This window comes from Sarcophilus harrisii, chromosome 4 (genome assembly GCF_902635505.1).
Source record: "Sarcophilus harrisii chromosome 4, mSarHar1.11, whole genome shotgun sequence".
Classification (NCBI taxonomy): domain Eukaryota; kingdom Metazoa; phylum Chordata; class Mammalia; order Dasyuromorphia; family Dasyuridae; genus Sarcophilus; species Sarcophilus harrisii.
Genome location: NC_045429.1, coordinates 63,896,761 through 63,924,035, shown reverse-complemented (window position 1 = coordinate 63,924,035; position 27,275 = coordinate 63,896,761). Strand labels below are relative to the sequence as shown.

The 27,275-nt window shown below is 31.1% G+C and overlaps 1 protein-coding gene across 4 annotated transcripts in view; it reads left to right on the top strand.

The window, feature by feature from the left end:
- Positions 1 to 27,275, top strand: part of COP1 (COP1 E3 ubiquitin ligase) — a 218,309-nt gene that overhangs the window by 22,966 nt on the left and 168,068 nt on the right. For 2 of the 4 annotated variants that reach the window (XM_031936930.1, XM_031936932.1), the window contains exons 3-6: positions 2,507 to 2,604; positions 11,790 to 11,854; positions 14,157 to 14,276; positions 24,816 to 24,884. In XM_031936930.1, coding sequence (XP_031792790.1) covers positions 2,507 to 2,604; positions 11,790 to 11,854; positions 14,157 to 14,276; positions 24,816 to 24,884 — 352 coding nt within the window. Of the gene's footprint in view, positions 1 to 2,506; positions 2,605 to 11,789; positions 11,867 to 14,156; positions 14,277 to 24,815; positions 24,885 to 27,275 lie in introns of all 4 variants that reach the window. The other 2 variants (XM_031936929.1, XM_031936931.1) reach the window with 1 other exon arrangement.

Genomic DNA, 27,275 nt, shown 5'->3' with positions numbered 1-27,275 from the left:
CAAAATAAAATGCAAGAAAACAATAGAAAAAATGAAAATGGTATGTTGTGGTCCACACTCAGTTCCCACAGTTCTCTCTCTGGATGTAGATGGTTTCTTCATCACTGAACAATTGGAACTGGTTTGAATCATCTCATTGTTGAAGAGAGCCATGTCCGTCAAAATTGATCATTGTAATGGATTTTCTTTAGATAATTTCTGTGTTTTCTTCTCCAAACCCTCTTCTAAAGTTCTCATTTCCTTTCCATAAATTCCTCCCTTCTCTACCAGTCTGATTTGTTTTTCTAATTTACTTATAGTATCATCCTTTATGTCTAAAAATCATGAACCCATTTCAATCTTATCTTGGTGTAGGGTGTTAGATGTTGATCAGTGCCTACTTTATGCCATACTATTTTTTAATTTCCTAGCAATTTTGTCAAATAATGAGTTCTTATGCTAGCATCTGGAGTGTTTGTGTTGGCTATAGATTGCTATAGTCATTCATTATTGTGTTTTGTGTACCTAACCTATTCCACTACTCTTATTTCTTAGGCAATATCAAATGTTTTGATGAACGCCTCATTATAAGATAGTTTTATAGATCTAGTATGGATAGACTACCTGCCTTTGCATTTTCCCCCCATTAATTCCCTTTATATTCTTGACTTTTTGTTCTTCCAGGTACATTTTGTTATTATTATTTTATCTAGCTATATGAAATAATTTATTTTTTTTTATTTTGATTGATATGGCATTGAATAAGTTAACTAATTTAGAGTTGTCATTTTTATTATATTAGCTTGGCCTACCCATGAGCAATTAATATTCCAATTGTTTAGATCTAACTTTATTTGTATGAAAAGAATTTTGTAATTGTATTCATATAATTCTTAGCTTTGTCTTGGTAGATAGACACCCACATATTTTATATTGCTCACTGTTGTTTTAAATGAGATTTTTCTTTTTATTTCTTGCTTCTGGACTTTGTTGGTTTGCGTGGGTTTATCTGATATATCCTGCAAGTTTGTATAATATTCTCTAGGAGTCTCTAGTTTTATTCCCTAGAATTCACTAAATATACCATCAAATCATCAGCAAAGAGGGATAATTTTGTTTCCTCATAACCTACTCTTAATTCTTTTAATTTCTTTAGTTTCTCTTATTGCTAAAGCTAACATTTGTGGTAAAATGTTAAATATTAGTGGTGATGATGGACAACCTATTTTTCACTCCTGATCTTATTAGGAATTAACTTATAACTTCTCCCCATTACCTATAATGCTTGCTCATGGATTTAGATGGATGATAAGGAAAACTCCACTTATTCCTCTGGTTTCTGGTATTTTTGTTAGAAATTAGTGTTGTATTTTGTCAAACTCTTCTTCTACATTTATTTAGATAAATAATATGATTTCTCTTAGGTTTCTGTTTGCTGTGGTCAATTATGCTCATAGTTTTCCTGATATTGAATCAACCCTGCATTCCTGATATAAAGCCCACTGGGTCATAGTATATTAATCCTGGTGATAAATTGCTGTAATCTCTTTGCTAATAATTTTAAGATTTTTGTATCAATATTAAGGAAATTGGGCTATAATTTTCTTTCGGCCCTTCCTGGTTTAGGTATCAACAGGTTGATCAATACATGTTAAATATGTTAAAGTCTAAGTCAAATACAATGTATATGGACATGTATACATTGTATTTGACTTAGACTTTAACATGTCCATACAGTTATCTTGCTGTACAAAAAGAATCGGACTTGAAAATAGTGTACAATTAACCTGTGAAGGAAATAAAAAATGCAGGCAGACAAAATTAGAGGGATTGGGAATTCTATGTAGTGGTTCATAGTCATCTCCCAGCATTCTTTCTCTGAGTATAGCTGGTTCAATTCATTACTGCTCTATTGGAACTGATTTGGTTCATCTCATTGTTGAAGAGGGCCACATCCATCAGAATTGATCATCATCTAGTATTGTTGTTGAAGTATATAATGGTCTCCTGGTCCTGCTCATTTCACTCAGCATCAGTTCATGTAAGTCATTCCAGGCCTTTCTGAAATCATCCTTCATCAGTTATTTTAAATGATCAGTTGTGAATGACTTAGCTATTCTCAGTCATATAGCGATCCAAAACAACTCTGAAGGACTTAAGATGAAAATTGCTATCCATACCCATAGAAAGAACTGATAGTTTCTGAATACAGATTGAAGCATACTTTTTAAACTTTTATTTATTTTTTTGTCTGTTTTCTTTTGCAACATGACTAATAGGGAAATACTTTTGCATGACTATATATGCATAACTTAACATTGAATTGCTTGCTTCTCAATGAGGGTGTGTGTGAAGAGAGGAAGGGAGAGAATTTGGAATTAAAAGTTTTCAAAATGAATGTTAAATGGGGGAAAATAAAAAATACTAAACAAAGTTTTAAAAATCATGCATCTCATACTGCTTATCTTTTTGAGCATATAAATGTGTCATTGATTTTTTTTTTTCTTTTTCCTTTTCTTATCAATAGCTATAAATGTATCCATCAGAGCCTGGAAGACAATAATAGGTGTCCCAAGTGTAATTATGTTGTGGACAATATTGACCATCTTTACCCTAATTTCTTAGGTGAGTATTTGGCAATGAATATATTTTTTTTAGAGCTTCATTGTATATAACTGAAAACTTTTGACTTTCTTAGAGATGTTAAGTTAGAGACCAATAACTACTATTTCATTGCTAGAAGAGTTTGCTATACCTGTTAGAAAAGCAATACTTAAATCTAAAACTAGTATTTTGGGCAATCATCTAAAACTAGTATTTTGGGCAATCATCTTTTTTTTTTTTTTTTTTAATAATGTATACTTTTGATTTGTGAGTGTTGCTTTTGTAGTGGTTGTCTGTTCCTCTTTGAGAAAAGTTATATGGTACAGTGAATAAAGTACTGTATTTCATATAAGGAAGACTTCTCAACAACTGAATTTAATTAACTTTAACTTTAATTCTCTTATCCTGGACAAGTTACTTATTCTCTCTGTGCCTAAGTTTATTTGTATAATGGGGGTAATAATAGCTCTTTCTTCCTATGGTTGTTGTGAGGATCAGTTTAGAAAATATGTTAAGCACCTTTGTAAACTTTAAGGTATTTTGTTAGTTGAATAATATCATTTAACCTCATAAAAATTGTATTGTCACATTACATAAGTAAATATTAGTTTTCACTTGTCTTACAAAACTTTATAATAATTAAAAAGATAAAGTTAAATTCAGTTCTGTCTTTGCATCAATAAAAGTTGGAAGGAATCAGTTGAATCTGAATAACTTTGGTCAGATTAGAAACAAAAATCCTTGGAATAATGGCATATTGTAGAACAAAGTAAGAAATAGAGTGATTGAGTAATAAAAACAAATATGCTAAATATAGTATGTAAATTCATGGTTTGGGAAAATTGTTGTACGACTGATAATCTGAATACTATTTTAAATCTTTGGAAATGGGTCTTATGTAAGGGGTAGTTACATATTTTTTAAAGCTTAAATTCCATAGTATTGAAAAATCAGTATGGGGAGTATTTATATCACTAGCAATATAATTTAGACCTCCTTATTTGTTAAAAAATTATTATATGGTATATGTAGTATAGTTAAAGATTTTTCAGGAATTATAATATTTCACGAATTATAATAAATTCAACATTCTTGCTTTGAAATCATTTTTGACATTTTTTCTTTTTTTTTTTGCATCTTTGTGCTTTTTCTCTTCCATGGGCTCTCATATGCATATATATTTACACACATATATTTACAAATAAAATTTTATTTATATACACATAATTCACATACACATATATATGTATATGTGTGTATGATTCACACGCATTTTTAAACATGAATATTTATGAACAAGTGATATTCCTTAGGGGATAGTCAAAAGATAAATATAAATATTCCTATATATATTACACATATAAGTTCATTATACATCTTAGATATATATCAGGCCTTTATTGGAGAAATTTGCCACAGAGATTTTTCTCTTGTTAATCATTCCTCTCTAGCTGCATTACTTTTGTTTGTGAGAACAGTTTTCATTTTTTTATGATCAGAATTGTCCATTTTTCCTCATTAAATTTTCTATTTCTTGTATTGTTAAGAGCTTTTCCTTTATGCATAGTTTTTGAGTTTGCTTAAAACATAATATATTCTATGCCAATTTCTCATTTTAATTGTGTGTGTGTGTGTGTGTGTGTGTTATTTACTGTAAGTAACATTTTAAAATTGTTTTCCAATTTATTCTCCTAACTTTCCCATTTTCTAGGTGAGGTCTTCTAATTTACCTTCATTATTATTATAATTTGCATATTTTCCTTCCATGTCTTTTTATACTTTTTTCTCTTTTTTTTCCTAGCCCCTTCTTTATAAGGGGATAGAGAAAGCGAAAAAATTTCTCAATATTAGTTATCTATAATTTATATGGTCTGTTCCTTGTTTATTTTAGTTACCAAGTCAAGATCTCAGTTTCTTTCTTATCCTCTTTTTTTAAAATCTCTTTTATGATAGAGTCACTGAAATTGAAGTTTCTCATGTGATAATTCTTTCTGACTCTGTTCCTTTCTTGCATTCCATTTCTTTTAGCCTTTTCATGCCTATTTGTGTGTTGAGTTACATTTCAAATCTTATTATCTCTTATGTGTATGTGTATATTTTCAGTCCTTCGTCTTGTTCAGGTAAGAATGGGATCCTGTTACACTGCTCTCCACACCCCTTTGTGTTTGTAGACTTTTCTTCTGTGCCACATTCTCTGAAATAAGTAAGCTTCTATATTTTTACTTATTTATTTCATAGTGTTTGTTTTTCTGTCCTTTTTCTGTCATTAAAAAAAACCAACCATACCCTTACACAGATCCCATTTTTGTTTTATTACCTTCTCACTGTAGTCCTTGAAGATATAAGAATCTGAAGAGATTTTATTCTTCCCCTTTAGAATACATCCTTTCATTGTTTAGCTGTCTCCAATTATTCTGTGTTTTTTCTTTTCTAGATTTTTCTACCTATTTTCTTTGCATTTCATAATATATTCTGTAATGTTCTGGTTAGCTTTCTGGAGGCCTTTGTTTCAGCAGAGTAATCACCAAGAGAATAGTTTAGGGATAAAGTCCAAAAGTCTTTATTGTCTCCTTCACCCTCTCTCTTCTTGCCTGGGGCCAGGGCTAGCTTTCTGGAGGCCCTTCAGACTTCCTTGGTCTCAGTGGGGAAGCAGGAGAGCCACCATGAGGCTGATGAAGGTAGAATGTCTCTCCAGAGTCCAGACTCTATTACAAATGCATCATTACAGTATATTGAGTATAAACCAATCATTATATCACTAGGGAACCATTATTTGTTGTAAGATTAAATCAATCATACTAACTAGAGAACTCACAGGCTAGATAACCATTGTATTACCAATTCCTCTGAGTTAACACTGTGTTGTAAGATTAAATAAATCATACAGAGTTCCTGCCCTTTACAATATTCTAAGATCAAGAATGCTTGAAAGTTTATTTTACCAAAAATCCATTATTCCTCCTTTAGGAGTATACTTTTTTACAGAATATATTATTCTTGAGTTTAAATATTTATCTTTTTTTTTTTTTTTTTTGCATATCATATTCCACGATTTTTCTCTCCCTTATGTAAGTTGTGGCCAAGATTTATTTGATCTTGAATATGATTCCTTGTTATTTGATTTTCTTTTTTTCTGGATGTTGAAGGTTTTTGTTTTTTGTTGGTTTGCCTTTTAGCAATATTAATATCTTTGCTGTGCCATTCCTGGACTTTTTCTGTTTATGCTTTCTTTCAACAGATGATTGGTAGATTCTTTCTATTTTTATTTTCTTCCTTTGTTTTTGGTAAATATGGGAAGTTTTATAATACATCAATACAATCTTCAAGTTTTTTTGTTTGAAATAAAATTTCAAGAATTTTGGTCATTCTTAAATTTTCTCCTCCATCTTTTTTTCTAAGTTAGTTTCTCATGGTACATACTTTAAATTTTCCTTTTTTTTTTCTTTAATAATTTGTTCTGATATTTCCTTTTGTCTTATGGAATAATTGTAAAGGGCTGAAACTCTTGAGTTGATTCACTGAGGTCAATTTGATCACTTAAGGCTAATTATTGATTGGACAATACTCTATAAGCATATGCTTGGAAAATGGCCCTTCCCACTATTCTGTGCTGGCTCGATAATTGGTGTATATAAACTATTATAGGAGGGACTAGTGGGTGGAATAAGACTAGCAAGGGTCACTCTGGGGGGGAGATTCTGTTTCAATCTAATTCAATCCTACCTCTAAAGACCAAGAATAAAGACTAAGGACTTTTGCTTATCCTGATTCCAGCTGATTTTAAAGTATCCAGGGTGTAATGCGGTCATCACAAATAACATTTCATCAATATTAATTTTTAAGGGGTCTAGTACCCGAGCGTAGTTTTTCACCTTCTCTACAAATATGTTTAGTCTCTTTTCCATTTTTTCCCCTCCAGAGGGCTATCTTTTGATTTTTGTTTCTTGTAGTGTAATCTTTTTTCCCAGCAATTTTTGCAGTCCTTGTGGCCAAAGTTTTTTTTTTTTTCCCCTCTGACATGTGTATTCTAGTTTTGGGGTTATTTCTTTTTTGTTTCATTTCTTCCATGGTATTTTTTATTTGTTTTTAGTATCTTCTCTTTACTAATATATTTAGCTTCAATTCTGAGATTGGTTGGGGTTTTGTGTTTTGACTTGTAGCCTTTAACATTCTTGAATGAATGGGTACGTTTTGTTTGGCTCTGGCCCTTCTGTAATCTTGTTAATTTCTGTGGGGGTGGCTGATATTGAGAACTCCACGCAGTTTGTAGCTTCTATTTCAGTTATTTTATGGTCCATTGTGAATTCATGCTTTGACTTTTTTTCCTCTTTCTTTTTGCCCACTCCTCAACTGATGGTGTAATTCCTGCTTGTAACTTTGATAGGCTCCTGTAGAATGCTGTGTAACATGTTAGTATTGTCCTTTCAGCAACCTGTCCCCACCTCACAATGGTTAGACCTGGCCTCCGTTACTCTTTTCTCTGTTCCTTTCCCCTTACTCCCCAAGTTCCCTGTGCAGTGATTTGTGGGGCCTGGTTGAAGACTATTTTAAAGCAATATATACTTCTGTTCTTCCCTCGCCTCCTCTCCCTACATACAACTTGATGCTGCTCTATTTACTTGAGCCTAAAGCTGGCTTCTCTGGTTTGGCCCCCTACTAGACTATGCTGTATGCCAGTTGTCTTTTTTTATGCAGTTCTCAGATGGATAGACCTTACTTCTAAGTGTTTTCAAATTTCTTTATCATTGGATTTTTTGGGGGAAGAAATTTTTAGGATATTAGTTTAGGTTTCTGTGGTACATCTTAGCATCTCTGTGACTTTTCAAATTACTATCTCAATTGAAAATGAATTGTAACTTTCTAATTGTTAAAGATCTACTCCTCTCCACCTCACATATTCTTTGTTTCTCTATATTTGACTCTATATTTTCTCTGTTTGATTCTTCTTTCCCTTTGGATGTTTAACTCTTTTTCTTTTAGGCATACCACACTCTCTGTTTTCTTCCTATCTTTTTAGCTTTTTCCTTTCCTCCTGCTGCCTTCTGTCATGTTTCCCATGGCAGTCACATTCACTATCCTATATTTTCAACTATTACGTTTTTGTACATATTACCCAATACCTATTTAAATTGTTGTAAATGCTTATATGTCTGTGTATGTGTAGAGTGATAATATATAGTATTTAAATTTTTTTAAAATTTTGTTTCCATATGCACATTATTTGTTATTTTCTGCAGTATGCTGCCAGTATTCAGAAATTCCCATTTAATTATCTATGGCCAACTCCTGAATAACCAAAAAGTACAAAAATGAAATCTTTACATGTCAACAGATGACTATATTTATAATACAAGCAGAAGTTAATTAATAATTCTCAATGGTATGTGGATGGGGGAGGGGAGTTCACTAGTCGAGGAGCAGGTATCTTTCCAAATTAATTATATGAAAGATAATCTTGCTAATTGTATCACATCTTGGTCAGGCTATATAATATAACAATTGCAATCATGTAATCTCAGAATTGGAATTAAGTCAGCTAGTCAAAGCCATCCTAGAATAAAGTCATCTTCTATAAAATAATTTGACAAATTGTCATCTTGCTTTTGGTTTGAAACCAACATACATGAGCCATGGTAATTGATTATAGGATGCTATATATTAAATGTCATTGTAAATGACTTCTGGACATCTGAAGAGAATTGCTTTTTTAAAAATTTGTTTCTTGGACCTAAATTCATTATTCACAAACAAACATAATTTGAATTGACTTAAGTGCTTAACATAGTACTATAGGATTTGGAGTTGGAAGGAACCTTAAAATCATCTAGATATAGAATCATGAATTTAGAGTTAGAAGGAACCTTTGAGCTCTATCTGCACCTTTTTACAGATGAAGAAACTGAGTTACAGAGAAGTGAAATGATTTTTTAGGTTTATGAAATCAGATCATTTAGACATAGGATCATAAATTTAGTTTTGGTCTCTGGGACCATATAAAACCAGCCTCTCAAAATGTGACAGCTCTTCAGATATTTGATGACAGTTGTCATGTCCATATAAATGTTTTTCCTGCCAAGCTTAACATTCCCAATTTCCTAAAACAATTATTATGAGATACAAAGCTATATCTTAATGATCTCCAGCTTATCACTTTACTTCGTAAAATATGGTTCCTAGAAATAATAAATGCTTTACAGATATTTCATTAGATTCTTACAGTAACCTTCTGAGGTAGATGCTAACCCCTTTTTATGGATGAGGAAGTTGAGATTGAGAGAGATTAAGTGATGTCTTCAATGTCACACATTTACTATGTGTTTTGAGGCAGGTTTCAGCTTCAACTTCTTGACTCCAGCTCTAACGCCTTTCCATTGTTCCACTTTCTTAAACTTTTTCACTAGTTTTCTGATTGATCTTTCTCCCAAGCTTCTCCCCATTCTAATCTATTTTACACTCAACTACCAAAGTGAAGCCTGACCAAGTCATTTTCACTTAGTGAACTGTGTCTACCCATTGCCTCTGATCAAACAGAAACTTTTCTGGTTGACACTTAAGCATGCTACAGCCTAGCCCCAGTTTATCTTTGTAGCCTTGTGATGCTTTACTCTCATTCCCACACTTTATATTTGATCTGACCTTCCTACTGCGACATTCCGTCTTCATGCCTTTGCACAGTTTGATCTCAATGCTGAGAATGCATTCCTTTCTTTTCTGATCCTTAGAATAGTTTGTTACTTTTAAAACTCAGTCAAAACCTGCTCATAAGTGCCTTTTTCTTTTTCTCCCGGTTTCCCATTGCTAAGTTGAAATATATTTGTTTTGTACATATTTTGTATATACCTATATGATTACATGCTATCTTTCCTGATATGATGTGAATTCCTGGTGGACCGGAACTGGTGTGAGTGTGTTGGTATCTCTCAAGGCCTGGCAAAGTACCTGATACCACATACTTAATACTTATATAATATACTTATTATATATTAATACTTATATTCCCCTTTTTAAAGTATAAGTTCTTTGAAGCCAGAGCCTGTATTTTCCAAATTTTGGACTTTAATGCAGTGCTCTGCACATAATAGACATTTAGTAAATGGCAGTGGATTGAATAAATAGAAAGATTTAAAAATATCACAATAATGTACTATATATTACCTATTGGCATACATTGATGTAATTTGGAAGTTTTCTGCTTTATTTTAAGATTGAAATTCTGTATATTTCACCCAAAAGAATACTGCATTGAGAATTGACATATGTCACTAAGTCAGGTGAACAGAACTCCATAGTCTGATAAGTTGTTGTTAAGCTGGCAGAAGAAGCATTCAAATTATTTTTGTCCCCTCTTAAATACTTATCTCTTTAAAATGCCACTGAATATGTTAAAGAAGGGTGCTTTAAAAGCAGCTTATGCTGAAATGTACTTTCTCTTTTATTTTCCTAGAAAGATGCCTGTATAATATTCTTAGTAGAAATTACTTAAGATTTGCTAGTATTCTGGTGTTCTACATTATAATTAGAGTGTAAACTTTTAGAATTTTAGGGAGGAAACTGGAGAGAGGAGGAAGGGTGTTCTTCAGCTTACTTAAGATTTCTTTATTATTGTGCTAAGATTACTTAATTTGGAGTCAGAACAGCCTCTGATCTCTTGATAGCTCTTCTCTCAAGGTGCTTCCTACAGCACACATTTGAGCCACAAATTCCCAATCTCTAAAATGGAAATGATAATGTCTATAATGCCATATGCCTCATTGTGTCTTAGGAAGGCTCATTTACTCTACCAAGTCTATCCAAGGACCTCCTATGGCTGGATAAAGTAAAAAATGAAGCAGTCTTTGGAGCTTTTATTTGCTAGAAGGAGACACATAAAAGCATATGAAAACAAATATATGCAAAATAAATATGAGATAATTTTCTGGGGGAATATATTAGCATCTGAGAGGAATCAGGAAAAATCTCATTGGATATGGTGATTGATCTGAGCTTTGAAGTAAATTGGGGATTTTGAAGTTCAAGTTGAAAAGAAGTACATTATAGGTATTGATGATCACTGTACAGAGGTAGGAGACAGGAGGAGAGGGAATGTTGTGTGTGAGGAGCAATAAGAAGTTCATTTTAGCTGAAACATAAAATATGTAAAGAGAAGTAACATGAAAGTCTGGAAAGGTGTATTGGAACATGGCTAAGAGAAAAGGACTTTAAAATTGAACAGAGGAGTTTGCATTTCATTATAGTTGTATTAGAGCCATTGGAATTTATTAAATAAGAACATAATTGATGGTCAGAATTGTGAATCTCGAATATACTTGGACAATTATATGCTGGTTGAATTTTAAAGGGATAGACTGAAAGCATGGAGACCATTTAGGAGACTATCAATAATAGTCTAGTGAAGAAGTAATACTCTTTCAAGGGAGAGGAGAGAAGGTGTGAAAGATGCTGTGAAAATAGAATAGACATAGCTTCTACTTGATTATATATGTGGGGCAAAGGAGAGTGAGAAATAGCATTAAGCTTGTAAACTTAGGAGCCTGCAAGGCTGATATCATGTCTTTGACTGAAATAAGGAAGTATAGAGAGAAGAGTGAGTTTTAGGGGAAAGATAATGGTTCTCTTTGAAAAATGTTGATTTGAGAGGTCTGTGAACTTCTAGTCTAAAATGTCCAGTAGGTAATTGATTATATGCAATTGGAGCTCAGGAGAGAGATCAAGTCTGGATACAAATGATAGTTGAATTCATGAGCTGATTAGTTCAAAAAGAGAGAAGAGAAATGGCATTAGATAAGCACCATAATGAGAGTTGTGGAAATAACTTGATCCTGCTAAGGAGACTGAGAATCAAAGGGAGAATCAAGAAAAAGCAATGTCACTTTAGTGACATTGAAGAAGAGTATTAGGAAAATGGTCAACTATGTCAAGTTAGAGAAATAAAGAATGATTAAAGAATATCAAATTTGACTATCAATATGCTAATCATTGGATCAAATGACATAATGTAACTTATAAACCTTAAAACCCTACATATATATGTGCTAGATATTTATTAAATAGGTTTGTCTGTTCCTTAAAATGGTTAATAGTAAACAAAAATAAGAGAAAAAAATCTGTATTTTCTGTTTTTTATGTCTTGTGCTTAGGAAATTAAAATGATTCAGCTAATAGCCAAATCTGATACATATAAAATAATAAATTCTTTTTCTTCCCAGTGAATGAACTCATTCTCAAACAGAAGCAAAGATTTGAGGAAAAGAGGTTCAAGTTGGACCATTCAGTGAGTAGCACCGTATGTTTCAGCTTTTTTCAAAACATTTTTTATAGCTCATTTTGTTTTTACCTAATAGTTTAATCTTAAGGAAAATTAGAATAATTTATCATTGATCCAACTAAAGGAAATTGTTTGGTCTCTGTAGGATTTTCTAAATAAAATTTTAAGAATTACTTATGTATAGTAATTTGTAATACTTATTTTGTTTGTTATTCTCTGAAACAATTCATGGTAAAGTTAGGCTTCCTAGACTTTAAATTCCATGAAGAAAGTCAGTAACCTTATTTTTTATCTACATTATTGCCTAATCAGTTGTGCTTTCAATAGTAGGTACTTATTAATAAGTATTGAACTTGATTAGAATAAATCCTTATGGGAATGAAATAAGATTTTGAAGAAAAGAATTGGGAATTGAGAAAAAGAAGAAATTAAATGAAAGAATTTTGACAATCTGTCCAAAATTTCCTTTGTATTTGGGAGAGCTAGTCCTAAATGGATTCTCATTTACACATATAGCTCAAAGAACCTCATGATATCTTGCCAAACAGACCCTTGAAAGAACTACTTTGACTTCCCATTATTATTAGCAATGATGATAATTTCAATAATAACTCATTCTTTAAGCATTATTTCTACTGTGTTGCCATTTTTCATATATTTTACTCAGATAATCTGGTCTGTAATTAAATTAGAATTAAACTTATTTACTTCAATACAGTATGTAATTCAATACTTTCAGTATAGTTTATGAAACTAAAACAAGCTGCTAATCATGATTCTAGATGAGTAATCAATGAAATATTATGGATTTTTATAAACTTCCGCCTGCATTTCAGTGCCAGATCATCAGTTTAATCAGAAGGTGAAAATGAATTAATATTGCACTTACTGAAAATTTTTGGCAGTATAAGCAGTGGCACTGCTTATACTTAATGCTTATATTATCTCCTAATAATTCAGGAGAATGTACTTTCTCTAAGAGCAGTGTCAACTTATTGAGGACCATTACAATTTAAAAATTTTTTCTTTATAATGTTAGAATGTCTTGCATATTGTAGCCTTCTGATAAACATTTCTGTAGTGAATGCTGTACAGCATTATATAGGAATGTGTCAATTTGGATACTATTTAAACTGTATCCGATTTTAATTAAAATTTAAAATTTCCACAAAAAAATTTTAGCTTTAAGAAAATTTTATTTTTGTCCAACATAGACTTTATTTAGATTAGTCCCGAGTCATATGAAAAATAATTTCCTCATGATTTTATTCCTCTATATTTCATTTTAGTAGAGTCTTTCATTATTTATTCTTTTGTTGTGAATTTTAATTTGAGAGAGAGGTAAAGATTTCTGTTGAGCAGAAACTATACAGCAGATAAATACAAATATAAATGTATATTTTTTTTTTATGAAATCACAGTATTTAATGCTTTAAAAAAATCCTCTGGGATTGAAGTACAGATTAAGTAGTTAGGCCTAGGTCTATGCCTATTTCTAGGATGAGAATTGGGATCAAGTTTTTGTTCTTTGCTGCTAGCAATGGTGATACTAGTGTCTTAATTTTAGACTTCTCTCTTTAGAGCTTTAAACTCTAGCTGAAGTAAGATGTACATTCCATAGCTTGCCATAGGGGTAGACATACTCAAGCTAAGGGAATAAGCCTTATTAAAATAATGTTAAGTAAATATTAAGTTAAAAAAATCTTAAGTGAAAATAGCTTTTACTTAAGGGGAAAGAGGTAGAAAGGCATTCTGTTGTTTAGGTCAGAGACACACCCCTCCTTGTGTGGCTATAGGAGAGAATATCCCTAGGTTCTTATAGAATATGCTCAAGTTCAAAGCAACTAAGTTTTCTTGTTGAATGTAATAGAGTACTAAAGATTCTTTTCATTAAAATATAGATATCTTAAAGTAGCTTTCTTAACTTAAAGATTTAATGCATATGTAAGTGTGTGTGTGTGTGTTTTCTAGAATAATCATAATTAGCAATTTATCACTATTTAAGAATGAATGATCAGTTTAATTATTTTTGGCATGAAGATGCAAATGAAAGAGTCAGGAAGATTTTTATCTGAAAGGTAGGACATATCCATGAGATGAGGATAGAAAGTTTAAATTTGATCCAGAAGGCAATGTTGAGCCATTGGCAGGAAATCAGTGGTATGAAATATGGGGATAGCATATTTTTGAAAGCAGCATAGCAGGCATAATGGGATTTTATCATTTAAAAATATAGAAGTATCAAGGATATGCTTTTTGTTACTTGAGGATTTGTATTTCTTCTCTCTTTTCATTTCTTCTGTTTCAGAATGGCCACAGGTGGCAAATATTTCAAGATTTATTGGGAACTGATCAAGATAACCTTGATTTACCGAATGTCAACCTGATGCTGGAACTACTTGTACAAAAGAAAAAACAGCTGGAGGCAGTAAGTGGAAGGATTTTTTTTTTTGTTGTTGTTGTTGTCGTCATCATCGTCATTGTCAGTCATGTATTTAAACAGTTATGGGAATATTTTTAGAAGTAGTAAGATGGCATTATTTAATCTACCTTTTTTCCCAGTTCAGGCAAGCACAACCTTTTCTTATTTTTATTAGCTCCTCCTTTTGAATTAAAAGACAACTACTAAAATTCTTTCAGCAGGCTATTATTTGTAGCTATAGTAAGATTGAATGCCTGAAGAGCAAATACAGAGCTATCAACTGTGTTTAGTTAAGTTCTTTTTGCTGAAAATGAATGGAATAAGTAGACAAGGCAGTTGCATTCTTCATCAATTAAGCACACTCACTTGCCTTCTTGGTTCTACTACTGATGAACACCACATTTCAGAAGGGACATTGACAATTCACATTTATCAGAGGTGGTTAATCTTTGTGGTGAAGGGATCTCATAACAATGTTAGATGAAGGACCTGGTTAAAGGTCCTGGTTAAAGGATCTGGAGATAGATGTTTGACTTGCAGAAGAAAAGACTGAAGAGAGGACAGGAATGTAGTCTTATAAAAGTTGTTAAATAAAAGCATGTTTAATTTTTTTTTCCTGTGATCCTAATAGACAGATAAGCTCAGTGAATAAAAATTGATAGAATAATGTATTTCAACTCAACATAAGGTAGAATCTCCCAGTATTTATAACTGTCAAAAGGTTGAAAGCATTGCCTTTGGAGATAGTGAATTTTTATTTATTAAGGACCTTGTGCAAAAGCTGAAAGACCACCTGCTGCATGTATGTTAGTAGAGATTTTTTTGGAATATGTGTCAGACCAAATGTCTACTGAAAGTACCTTCCAACTAATATGATTTTGTGTCTTAGGAACAAAATCTTTTTTTGGCTGTAACATGTTTCAATTGTTTATGTACCAAATTAAAATCTTAATAAAAGTTATCTTCCCCTTCCTTTCCCGAATCCCCTGCCTAAATTTTGTCCTACATAAAATTTGAGTACATTATTTTTCATTATATATGTTCATATATGTATATATTTTCCTATTTGAAAGAATTTTAATTTTAAGTGCTCACAAAAATGTATTTTGAACAATACAGTAGTTAATATTAATGGTGGGAAAATTAAGATAAGAGTTAAATCTGATTTAGAGATAGCTTTTGAGAACTGTATTTTTATATGTATGTTTAATCATATCATGGCCCTTATATTCTTCTTAATACACTTTGAAATCTTAAAAAACAAGAAATTTAAAAATTTTGTTATGAAGAAAAGCTACTTTTTTTGTTAGGTTCAGAATATGGTCAGTAAACAAACATGCATCATTTTTCAGTCATTCTTTTCATCTTTTTACTTTTTAGACACATTTGATCCCTTCCTTTGGCTTCTATGACACTTCTCTTTTCTCATTCTCCTCCTTCTTGTCATACTATTCCTTTCCAAACTACTGTGGTAGAATATTCTTTTCTACTGCCTTTTAAATATGGCTGCTCACAAGGGTCTGACATCTCTTTTCTTTCCATGTTTTCAGAGATTGCTTCCAAATCTATGTATTAAATCTAAATCTCTTTCTTGAATTTAATTTTTCTATTTCCCCGAGTTAATAAATTGCTCTAAACAAAGACTTCATAAATCTCTCAGTCAAATCTCCCTCACTGGTTTTGTTCCCTCTACTTGTATCACCACTATCCTAGATCAGACAGAACCTTTTCTTGTCTAGTAGTAAACCTCCTATCTAGTTAGTTCCTTTTCCTCAAGTCTTCTCACTCCATTCTGTCCCCCACTATGATTTTAAAGCATACTTACGTGTGACTACTTGCCAATGTCCAACTCAAGAAAGTTCAGTGACTTCCTGTCATCCCTGATAGTGATGAGATCAGAGGAATGTTTCAATAAACTTAAAATTATTTTGATAACTTGATTTCAAGGTAATTGATTTTCTTTTCAATGTAATTTACTTTATGCTTTTAAAAATTATTTTGATATTCATAGGCTTCAACAGATTTCCAAAGGGGTTCATTGGGTCCATCCTATATAAAAGTTTAAAATTCCGGCTCTGTCAAATGCAAACTTGTCTGGGATTTAAAGTTATTTATGCTTCAATCTTTCTTTTCAAATGGCTTTCACATTCTTCTCAGGCACTCTTCTGGTCAAAGTAATTTACTTTTTCCTATTCAGGACATTTTAAACACTGCTAGCAATGCTTTCTCTCCTCATCTTCATCCCTTGGAATCTCTACCTTTATTCAGAGTCCATTTTGTGTCACTGATTATATGTAGTTTCTCCAAACTGCCCTTTATATATATATATATATATATATCTGCCATTGTATATATATCATATCACTATACATATAACATATATCACATATTCTGTAGCTTTCTAAGTTAATATGACCCAAACTATACTCATCTTTCCCTTATTTCCTTATTTTTCCCTCTTTTACTGTTGAAGGAACCAGTCTTCCTAGTCACCCAGGCTACTAACTAGGTATCAGCTTGGTGGCACATTAAATAATACTGTGGGCCTGGAGTCAGGAGAATACACCAACTTATTAGTGGTGTAATCCTGGGCAAATCAGTGTCCTCTGTCTGACTCAATTTTTTCAAATGTAAAATGGGGATTACTATCTTGCCTTACAGGGTTGTTAATGTATGTATGAAGGGTTTAGCGTAATGCCCGGGATGTGTTGTGGTTGTTAATTATTTCAGTCGTGTCCAACTCTCCGTGACCCCAATGGGGGCTTTTTTGGCAAAAATACTGAAGTTTTTTGCCATTTTCTTCTCTACCTTATTTTTACAGGTGAGGAAATTGAGGCACAACAACGTAAAGTGATTTACTATTAAGTGTCTGAGGCCAGTTGAAATTAGGGAGAGGAGTTTACCTGACTGAAGGGTCAGTGCTCTATCCACTGTGCCATCATATTATGCCTAGCACATACTGGGCACTTGAATTCTTCCTTTCATTCTTGCCTTCTTACTCTTCCTTCCTACACACAGTCTCTTGCCAGGTACTGTTACTTTTGTTTTCATTACATCTCTTGTATATGCCTGTTTCTATTTTCTAATCATGTCACCTCTAGCTTTCTCCATTCCATTCCTTTTTCCACTCAACTACTAAGATGATTTTCCTAAAGTGAAAGTTTGATAATGTCTCCCCTTTATACATTAAACTTGTATAGTTCTCTATCACCTTTGGGATGTAATATAAATATAAAATCTTTTTTTTTGGCATTCAGAGTCCTTCCGATCTGATTGCCTCTTTTTTGTCTTTCCAGTCTTATAAACTTTATTCCACCTTTCCTTCTGACGGAATACTGTAATCCAATAGTAACTGCCTTCCTTCCTGTTTCTTGCAGAAGACAGTTGATCTCTCTGTGAATTTTCACTAGTTGTCCCCCATGCCTAAAATTCTCTTCCTCATTTTCATTTTTTGACTTCCTTGGCTTCCTTCAAATCCCAGTTAAAATGTTACCTTCAACGGAAAGCCTTTTCCTATCATCCATTGCTGATGTTTCTCTTTCTTGATTATTTCCAGTTTATACCCTATGTTTTTTAGGCTTTTAGCTCCTTAAGAGTAGGGACTATCTTTTGCTTTTCTTTGTATTCCTAGTACTTAGCATTGTACCTGGTACATAAAAGGCATTTAGATGCTAGTTAATTTTAAGACTGATGAAGTCACTACCTAAATTAAATATATAAAGTTTAAAAAAAATGAAATATTTGATATTAAGATATCAAATGAAAAAAATAATTTTGTAATAGCTATGTAGGAATGAATGAAAAAATAGTTTTGGATTACCCAGTAATGTCAATTCTTAACTTTGGAGTTCTCCATCTCCTCACTCCACATCGTCAATCACTTGCCAAATCTTAAATACATGAATGAATGAATAAGTGCTTATTAAGTGCTTACTATGTACCTGCAACCATACTAACTACTGAGGATACAGATGCAAGCAAGCAAGATTATTCTTTTCAAGGAATTTACATTCTATATAGGTCAGTAGAGTCCAGGGAGGAGCATTGATTTATTTATAAGTCTTGATTCTACTTTTTCAGTATCTTCATTTCTTTCTCCTTTTCTCATCAAAAAGTCTTCAGTTTAAGTTACTTTGTATTATTTATAGACACACACATATGCTTATAAGAAATTATACTTCTATGTACTAAAGAATGTGAATACTTTGAAGGCAGGGACTTTCATATTTTTCTTGGTTTTTCTGGCACCTTGCACCCTATCAGTGCATTATATAGACTGTTAAATCTTTTTTGATTGATCTTTCTTCATCAGTATCACTTATAAACATTGGATGTTATACAATTTGCTGTGAATAAAATAAATTTTACTATTTTTACTGCCCATTTCACATGGTTCCTGAGAAATGCCCTGTAAACCTTAAAGCACTATTTTAGTATGACCTATTATCCTGAAGTTTTTCAGCTTACAGATGGCATTATACCAAGTCTAGTTCTAAGTATTTGAGTCTTCAAGTTAAGACTATGAATGCAATTTTTAGATTTGTATGCTGTCATGCAATATTGCGTAGTCATGTTTGTATTGCTCTTACTAAGTAGGGTATTAGGTTTTATTTTCTTCCCATGAAAAACACTTTGGTGATTGTCTTAATGAGTAATGAATTAACTAAATGGTAGTCATTAGCAAGGTGAAAAAGATGTAAAATACTTAGAAAATACCTAAAGTGAGTTATTCTTTCCTTTGTAATTGAAATTTGATTGTCTCATTTCTTTTGGGACATTTATGCTGATATCTTTAGGAAATATGCTAGCATAAGTATTATCACAAACCTGTAATTTATAAGTAGGAGTTTTATCTTCATTATTAGCATTGATTGAATCCAATTTTTAAATGGGAAGAATTTTATAAATTTGTGCTTTTATAGAGATTTGAATGGTAATTCATTTTAAGTAATATTAATGCTCTCTCTTTGTATGAAACCATAAACTTTATAATATTGTAAAAGTATATCCAGGCATCAGGGATTAGTAGAGCAACAAACTAGCTCACAGACCTGTTTTGATATTCTTTTCAACTAACTAGTTGGGCATTCTGAAAAAAAAAATTATTTATCCTCTTATTTTTCTCAATTATTTATCTTTTAAAATTTTTAAAACTTATTTTAAACTTAAGTACAAAATAAGAACAAAAAAAAAATTGCCATGTACATAGCAAAACTTGGGAGAGGATTCAATGTAAAGTAATTAATTTCCATTTCAAGAAAACCTATGTTATAAACACTAAACATTGTTTTCAAAGCAGCTTTTTGTTTTGTTTTGTTTTCTTCTTGGTTTTCTTTTGTTTTCTACTTTGTTTTTTGTTTTAAATTTCTGTCGCTCCCAAGCCACTCCCAATCACTGTCCTCACAAGAGTTAGTTATATGTATTACATATACATATACGTGGACACATACACACGTATACACATTTAAATATATGCACATAGATTGATATCTATGAATACATACATGCATTTATATACACACATACATATACATATTTGTGTAAAATTGTTATACTTATTTCTACTTGTCATCTATTTCTCTGTAGAAAGATAGCAACTTCTTTCATAAGTTGAAGTTTTTTCATGTTTTTCCTAGAACACAGCAATGTTCTAACCCAATCATATTCTGAGAGCTTGTTTTTGAAAGATTTTCTCAATTTTTCTGCATTCCTTCTATTCTTGGCTGCATAGGTTTAATTTATACAAGAGAGTTTTAATTTAATATAATCAAAATTATGCTTTTTGCTTTTTACACTTAATGCTTTCACCTTATAATTTAATTTAAGGTCTGACACTACAGAATCTGCTTCCTTTATTGTGCCCTCTGTCCCCATTTCTTTGTCATTCCTGACTTTTTGTTCATTCTCAATGAAGTTTTATTATTTTTTTCTCACTCAGTAAGAAATTTTTAAAGTAATTTAATTTCGTTGGAATTATATAAGTATATTAGTTAAGTAAAATTGTCATTTTTTAAAATGTTGGGTTTACCTACCTATGAATAATAAATAATACTTCAGTTATTTAGATCTAATTTTTATTTGTATAAAAAGTATTTTATGTTTGTATTTGTATAGTTTCTGTTTTGTCAAGTATACTCTCAGGTTTTTAATTCTGTCTTGTTATTTTAGATAGTTTAAGAGAATATCGAATAATATAACTGACATATAATGTAGATTCCTTATTAATCTTTTTTTATCAAATCTATTTTAGCTTTAACTTTGTCTGAAATCATGATTACTATTTCTGCTTTTTTCTTTATTAAATTCTACTATTTTTTTCATTTATAAAACAAGTTTCACTGGATGTTCTTTATGGTTTCTTCTGTCCACAAAATTCCGCAATTATAATAAATATTTATTAAGAAAGATATCCTTTCATTGATTCCTACCATTAATTAGGGGCCAAAAGACTGATTTCCATTCTTAAATCTGAAGAGCACTATAAATGCAGTATGTTCTTGTGTTATTTATCAATAATTTAATATTATTTACCCTTAATATAATTTTTGAAGATCTTTTATTTCTGCTATCTTTCATACTGTTTTCTTATATTTTTACATTTTTTCTGATCCTTTTGTCATTGGAACTAATTTATGAACTGATGTACATAGCTAACCTGATCAATGAGCTGCATTTTTTTGGGGGGGGAGAGGAGGGTGCTTCTCATACAAATGGGCAGGTGTGTGGGATCTCTGTAGTTTCTTGACCAGTTTTTCTCCCTCCTTGAAGTGACTCACAAGTATTCACTTTTTTAAAATAGTCATATTCAAGTCCTATTTCTGGTGAAGGCTAAGTTAAGTACATAAATGGACCCTTTGAAGATAACATGTTCAATACTTTGTCAGAGAGCTTTTTGAATATGTTTCTCAAGTGAATATTTGTTAGCTACATGGTTATATTATTTCTTTATGGTAAGTTTCTTAATCTTTTTTGTGTCATGGATCGCTTGTTCAGACTATTGAAGCCTATAAATTGGGATGATGTTTTTAAATGCCTTAGGTAAAATACTGTGCACATAATTACCAAGGTTGTCATTCATATATGCATATGTGTATACACACACATATCCCCATAGATACACACACACACACACACAAACACACACAGAATTATTAAAATTTAAAAAAGCAATTTCAGGGATTCCATGTTAAGAAATTCTGCTCTGCTGTATGTAATAAAGTCTGTGACAGTGAGACCTGCAGGCAAGTCAGAGTACATCATAAGAGAATGGAAATATATTTTAAGTGCCAAGAAAGAAATAGTGTATCTGGGTATTTTCTTTTATATTTGGTCATTTTTTCTAATTTTCTCCCTTTTGGTGAATGACATTGGTAAACATAGAGTGGGAATTTTAATTACCACTGAGAACATTCATTGGCAAGGCATATGGATAGTGAAGAAAAAAACCTTTGAAGCATACAAATGGAGAGTCAACCTAGAGTTTAAACTGACTGGTTTTAATTTATTTTTAAAAGCACAATACAATCAACAAAGAAGAAAATCTACTTCATTTACTTATTTAACTTATAGATACCTTGTTTTTCTTTAATAGAGTTAAAGTTCGTTATGTTAATTATTGTAAATATTTTAACACAATAGATTATCATGAGCCATTTGTCAATAAGTATAGTTTTGGTGCTTTTAGAAACTTATATTTTACTTCTTTAACTGAAAAATTAGACTTACTGGGTTTCTTTACTTTATCTTGATTCAGATTTACTTATTCTTTCAGTATTTGTCATTTAACAGATTGTCATCTCATTTTAAAAAATTATAACACTTGTGCTACTGTGTCTTCATTAGCACCTTAAAAAGTTTACCTTCTCCCTAATGAATTCACTAATCTACAGTGATTTTGTTCCTAGCTTAAACTTAAATAGTTGATTTGTCTAAACTCAGAGGCAATTAATGATGTTTTTCTTTATTTGAATGATGTATGGTTTTAAACCATGTGAAAGATAAAGAAAATAAAAGATATTAAAAAGTGTATTAAGGGTAAAGTAAACAATATTAAAATGTTAATAAATAATGCAGGGGGAACATACTGTATTCATAATATTCTTCAGATTTAAGAATGGTTTAAAGTCTGTGGTATATAATCTAGTCACTCATCTGTATTTGCTGTGTTTTTCCCTTCTCTTTCTTAAAATAGATCTTTATATATATATATATATATATATATATATATATATATATATGTTACTTAATTTCCCCACAGACACACATTTATTAATTCTTGGAATATTTGAATAGGAATGTAGAGTTTGAATCAATTTTTCTAATTGACTTTCTAGAAATCCATTTATTATCTTTAATTGTTCATCTTGTGTGATTAAAGATCATCTGTGGAACATGATCATTTTAAGGATTAATACTCCTTTTAGAATCTCAATTATTTTTTTTGAAATTGCATTGATTCTCTACTAGTTTTATTCTTTAGCTAGGAGTTGGAAAGTTGAAACAGAAGTCAGAAAGGATTTGCCATTTTCTATTATTTGTTTCTTATGAAGTAGCATAGTATAGGTTAAAGGTAACCATATGTGGTAGATAGATTATAGGACATTGAACCAGAAAAACTTGGATTAGAATCCTACTTCTTACCCCTTATAATTAGTGCATTAATTATATGGCTAAAGGACAAGTCATTTAATTATGAAGTCCTTTGGATTTCATTGATCATCAGGCCATGATGGATTTAGAACTGAATGGGACCTTAGAAGATATCCAGTCCAGCTGCTTTATTTTATAAATGAAGAAACTGAGGCAAAGAGAGGAAAAGTGATTTACTCAAGATAATTGTCTGATTTTTAACCTAGACGTTCTTGACACCACACACATGGTTATAACCCAGGACTTCTTAAACTTTTTCTACTAGTAATCTCTTTTTGTCTGAGAAATTTTTAGGTGACTTTGCGTATGTGGTATATGATATAGATATACAAAGCAAACATTTACTGATAATCATAATCATGATTTTGCAAACTCATATTGTTATAGGATCCTATAAGGAGTCATGAATTAACAGTTTAAGAAAGTAGGCTAAATTTATCATATTGTGGCACCTTCCAAGTTATAGAAAGATTAACTTTATGTCAAATACTTCTTTCTTCTTGTGGATAGCAAAGGATATGAGCGAACAGTTCTGTAAAGAATTACAAACCATCAACCACAAAAAAGATTGTTCTAAATAATTAATAATAAAAGAAATGCAAATCAGAAAACTGATAGGTATGTAGCTATTTGTGATGATAAAGGATGAAAACAGTCAATTTTGCAGCAGTTATGGAAAAATAGACATATTAGTATACTTTTGATGGAGCCAGAGATTGACCTAACATAATAGAAAGTAATTTGGAAGCATATTAAGAAATTTACCTAAGTGTCCATGCATATCCTTTGACATAACAGATCTCATTGCTAGACAGGTACTTCAGAGAAGTCCAAGATAGAAAGGTATCATTTCTAGTGATATTTTAGCAAAGTATATATATTATATAGTGGCAAAGAACTGGAGGCAAAAGTAGATAAGCTTTGATTAGGGAGCGACTAAACAAACTTCAACAAATTAATGTAATTGAATATTATAAGAAGTTAACAAAATTGAAGACTACATAAGACAAACTGAAGCAAATGGAACTATTTAGAAAATAGCTACAATTATGTAAATTGAAAGGACAACTTAAAACAAAAATAGAATGATGTGTAATTAATAACCAGTCTTGGATCTGAAGAAGAGATGAGAAAATGCACTTCAGTTTTTTGCAGAAGTTGAAGATGCTACACATAATTAGTTGGTGTATTTTTAAAAATAGCTAAACCGATTATTTGTTGGTACAGAAGATAGCTCTTTGTATAGAAAAAAGAATATATTTGGAAATGAAAAGTGATATAAAAACATTATCTGTCAAGAAAGTATTTTTTTTTTTTAAGGAAAGTACTTGTTTAAAAAAAACATTTTGAATTTACTATGACTTTATTCAATTAAAAACTGGTACAATAGAGATTATGCTGAATTTAATATCTTAGGACCTGTGTTCATCTGCTGACTTACTTGTGGAACCTTGGACACCTCACTTCAGTTCTTTGGTTCTAGGTTTCTTCATCTGAGGACTAAACAATTAAATAAAGCAGATGATCTATCAGATTCCTTCTAACTTTAATTCTTCGATCCTTGGTAGTCACCATTTCTTAATGTGCTTCTTAATCTAGAATATGAAGATGTTGGACTTTCTGGGCTCTTTTTAACACTACATTCTCTGCCTTTGAATTTAGACTTATTTTCTTGCAACCTTTGAAATAATTTTTTGAAAAATGTTTTATAAAACTTTTTGTAAAATGAGAACAATTTCAATCAGTATATAAGATGATATGTAATTTACTTAATTGGTAGTAAATAGACTTTAAAATTTATATAAAGCTCTTTTACCCCAGTCATACTGAGCTTTTTAAGAACAATAGATTCATGATGAAAAGTTTTTTCTTTTAAAATGTAATTTTCTATTTTAGGAGTCACATGCTGCCCAGCTACAGATCCTTATGGAATTCCTCAAGGTTGCAAGGAGAAATAAAAGAGAGGTATATCATTTTCTGTTTGATTTTACTGAATGAGTGTTGGTCAGTTTTTGTATTTTTTAAAATATTGCTGCTTTTCCTTATTTTGTAATACAGTTTCCATGTGGGCACAGTGTTAATATTTAAATTGGAGAATTTTGAAAAAAAAAAAAAAAGATTTGAAGGCGAGATTCTTGATAACTTCATTTTTTACTTTTCAATTGATACAATTGATTGATTCTTTTGGGGTGGGTTGAAAAAAATGTCAAAGAATGATTGTTAAAACAAGCACTATAATTTTGGAGGAAAGCTGAAAGTGTAAAGATAGAATAAATATCTTTTTTCACCTAAGATTGAAGTGATTGGGATTCTTCAATGAATAATTTAGGATTTATTTTGTGATAATATGTTAGAGATGAAAAGAGAAAAAAAGAACACAATGCTCAAATTTGTAGTCACTCTCAAGGAGGGTGAAAGGGGTAGGAAAGAAATCAGATAAGGCCTATACAAGTAAGAAGATGAAATGTGAAATGCTATGGGAAATAGTTTTGGAAGAAATAAAGTAAAATATCCAGAGTAGAATGAAATGAAATCATAGTTATTCATTGATATTTTAACCTTTGGAAGTTTGAAATGTTAACAATGTAATGGGAGAGTTTTAAAACTCAGAGAAAAGTAATTATTTCTCTCTTTAAAGTTTGTGAAATTCATCAAGCTTTTTTGTGGATTTAAAAATGTGATCAAATACATAACGATGATGAAATGATGATGTTACTGCTTTAGAAAAAAATGATTATGTGAAGACCTGCCATGTGAAAAATTTTTAAATTTAAATCTTTTTTCAAAGTTAAGCCTTTTATATTTTAAAATTAGTTTATGAGTGATGTTTGTTCACTGTCTCTACCTTTTGAGGAGCCTATAAAGGTAAGAAATTGCTTCTTCTGTTCACAAATTATTATTATTAAATGATTATAATTCTTTATTATTACTTTTAGACAAGTATATTGGGGTAGAATGTTGTCTTCTTTTGTGTAATGGTTTTTCTAGTTAAAAGACTTCTGAATATGTACTTTTTTACATGTTTTCTGATTTTTTAATTTCTGGATTGTATGATACTTTTGTTATGTGAGTTATTTTTTGTCAAGGTTGTTTAGTGAATATGCTATGAAAATTATATTTGCATCTCCATATATGACATGAGTCATTTTCTTATTCCAGTCTTAAAACTTTAGTTGCTGGTGGCTTTATTTATCTTAGTAAAATAAAAATTAACTTTGATTAGATGAAGCTTTCTGTTGTTTTTTTAAATTATATTTTAACTCTGCCACAAAACGATTAAAATCTCATTACTTCTCTCCCCCTAAATTAGGTAGGAAAAAAAGCACTGAATTTTATATAATGTTTTCTAGAAGGTGAAACAGAAGAGTCAGTAAGAAAAGTAAGCAATTAGTAGCCATTTCAGTGAGGGTTAAAAAAATAAATCAATGGTTATTGGGTTCCCTCTCCAAATTATATATATTTATTATTATTATATATTTTGTATATACTCAAGTAGCATATATGTCATTTTCTATAGTAGACTGAAATCTCCTTGAGGGTCTGGACTTTTTTCTCTTTTTTTTGCCTTTATCATCTTGTAGTAATGTCTACTATATAGTAGGGACTTAAAGTTTGTGAATTGATTAAGCAATTTTATGCTTGAGGTAAGGGATTGATTATGACAATGTGATACCTTATCTTGATAACTCTGATTTGCCTCTTGTTCCCGGATACAGCCACTTAGCTAAACAATGCTTTGCTAGGTCTATTATTAGTTTTATATGTCTAATATATATGATGTCATAATATGTTAATAAACTTTACAAATATAGCCTTACTATAGAATATACTACACAACTTGAAAGGTCTTTATTCTTTCCATTTTTGATTGATTCATATCACTACATCTCATTTTTTGTAGGCTCCTTAGCCATGCAAATTCTAAGTTTTTCTGGATTTTCTTTTCCTTTTACTTCCATGAATGTAGAAGTATATTAATCCATCCTACCAGAAGTAATCTATAGGAGGGGCGAACAAGGCAACTTCTGAACCCATTTGACACTAGAAAAAATTGGACAAAACTAATTAAATAGTTTAAGAAAAACCTGAAAGTAGGACATTAGTAGGCCATACGTAGAGTGTACATACTTAGTTGCCTCATTAAATATTAACTTCTTACCAGGAGGAGCTAATGTTCATTTTAATAGTCATGTAATATATGTAGGAGAGGTGGGTCATATTAAAAGGATTTATATTGTAGGAGGATTGGGTGATGGTAGAATGATTTCACAGCCAGGATCAGGTTTAAAAGACTATGCTCTTGCTCCTAAAACCTGTGTATAAGCTCATATTGAGTTTTTCCACCTGTTTCCTGTG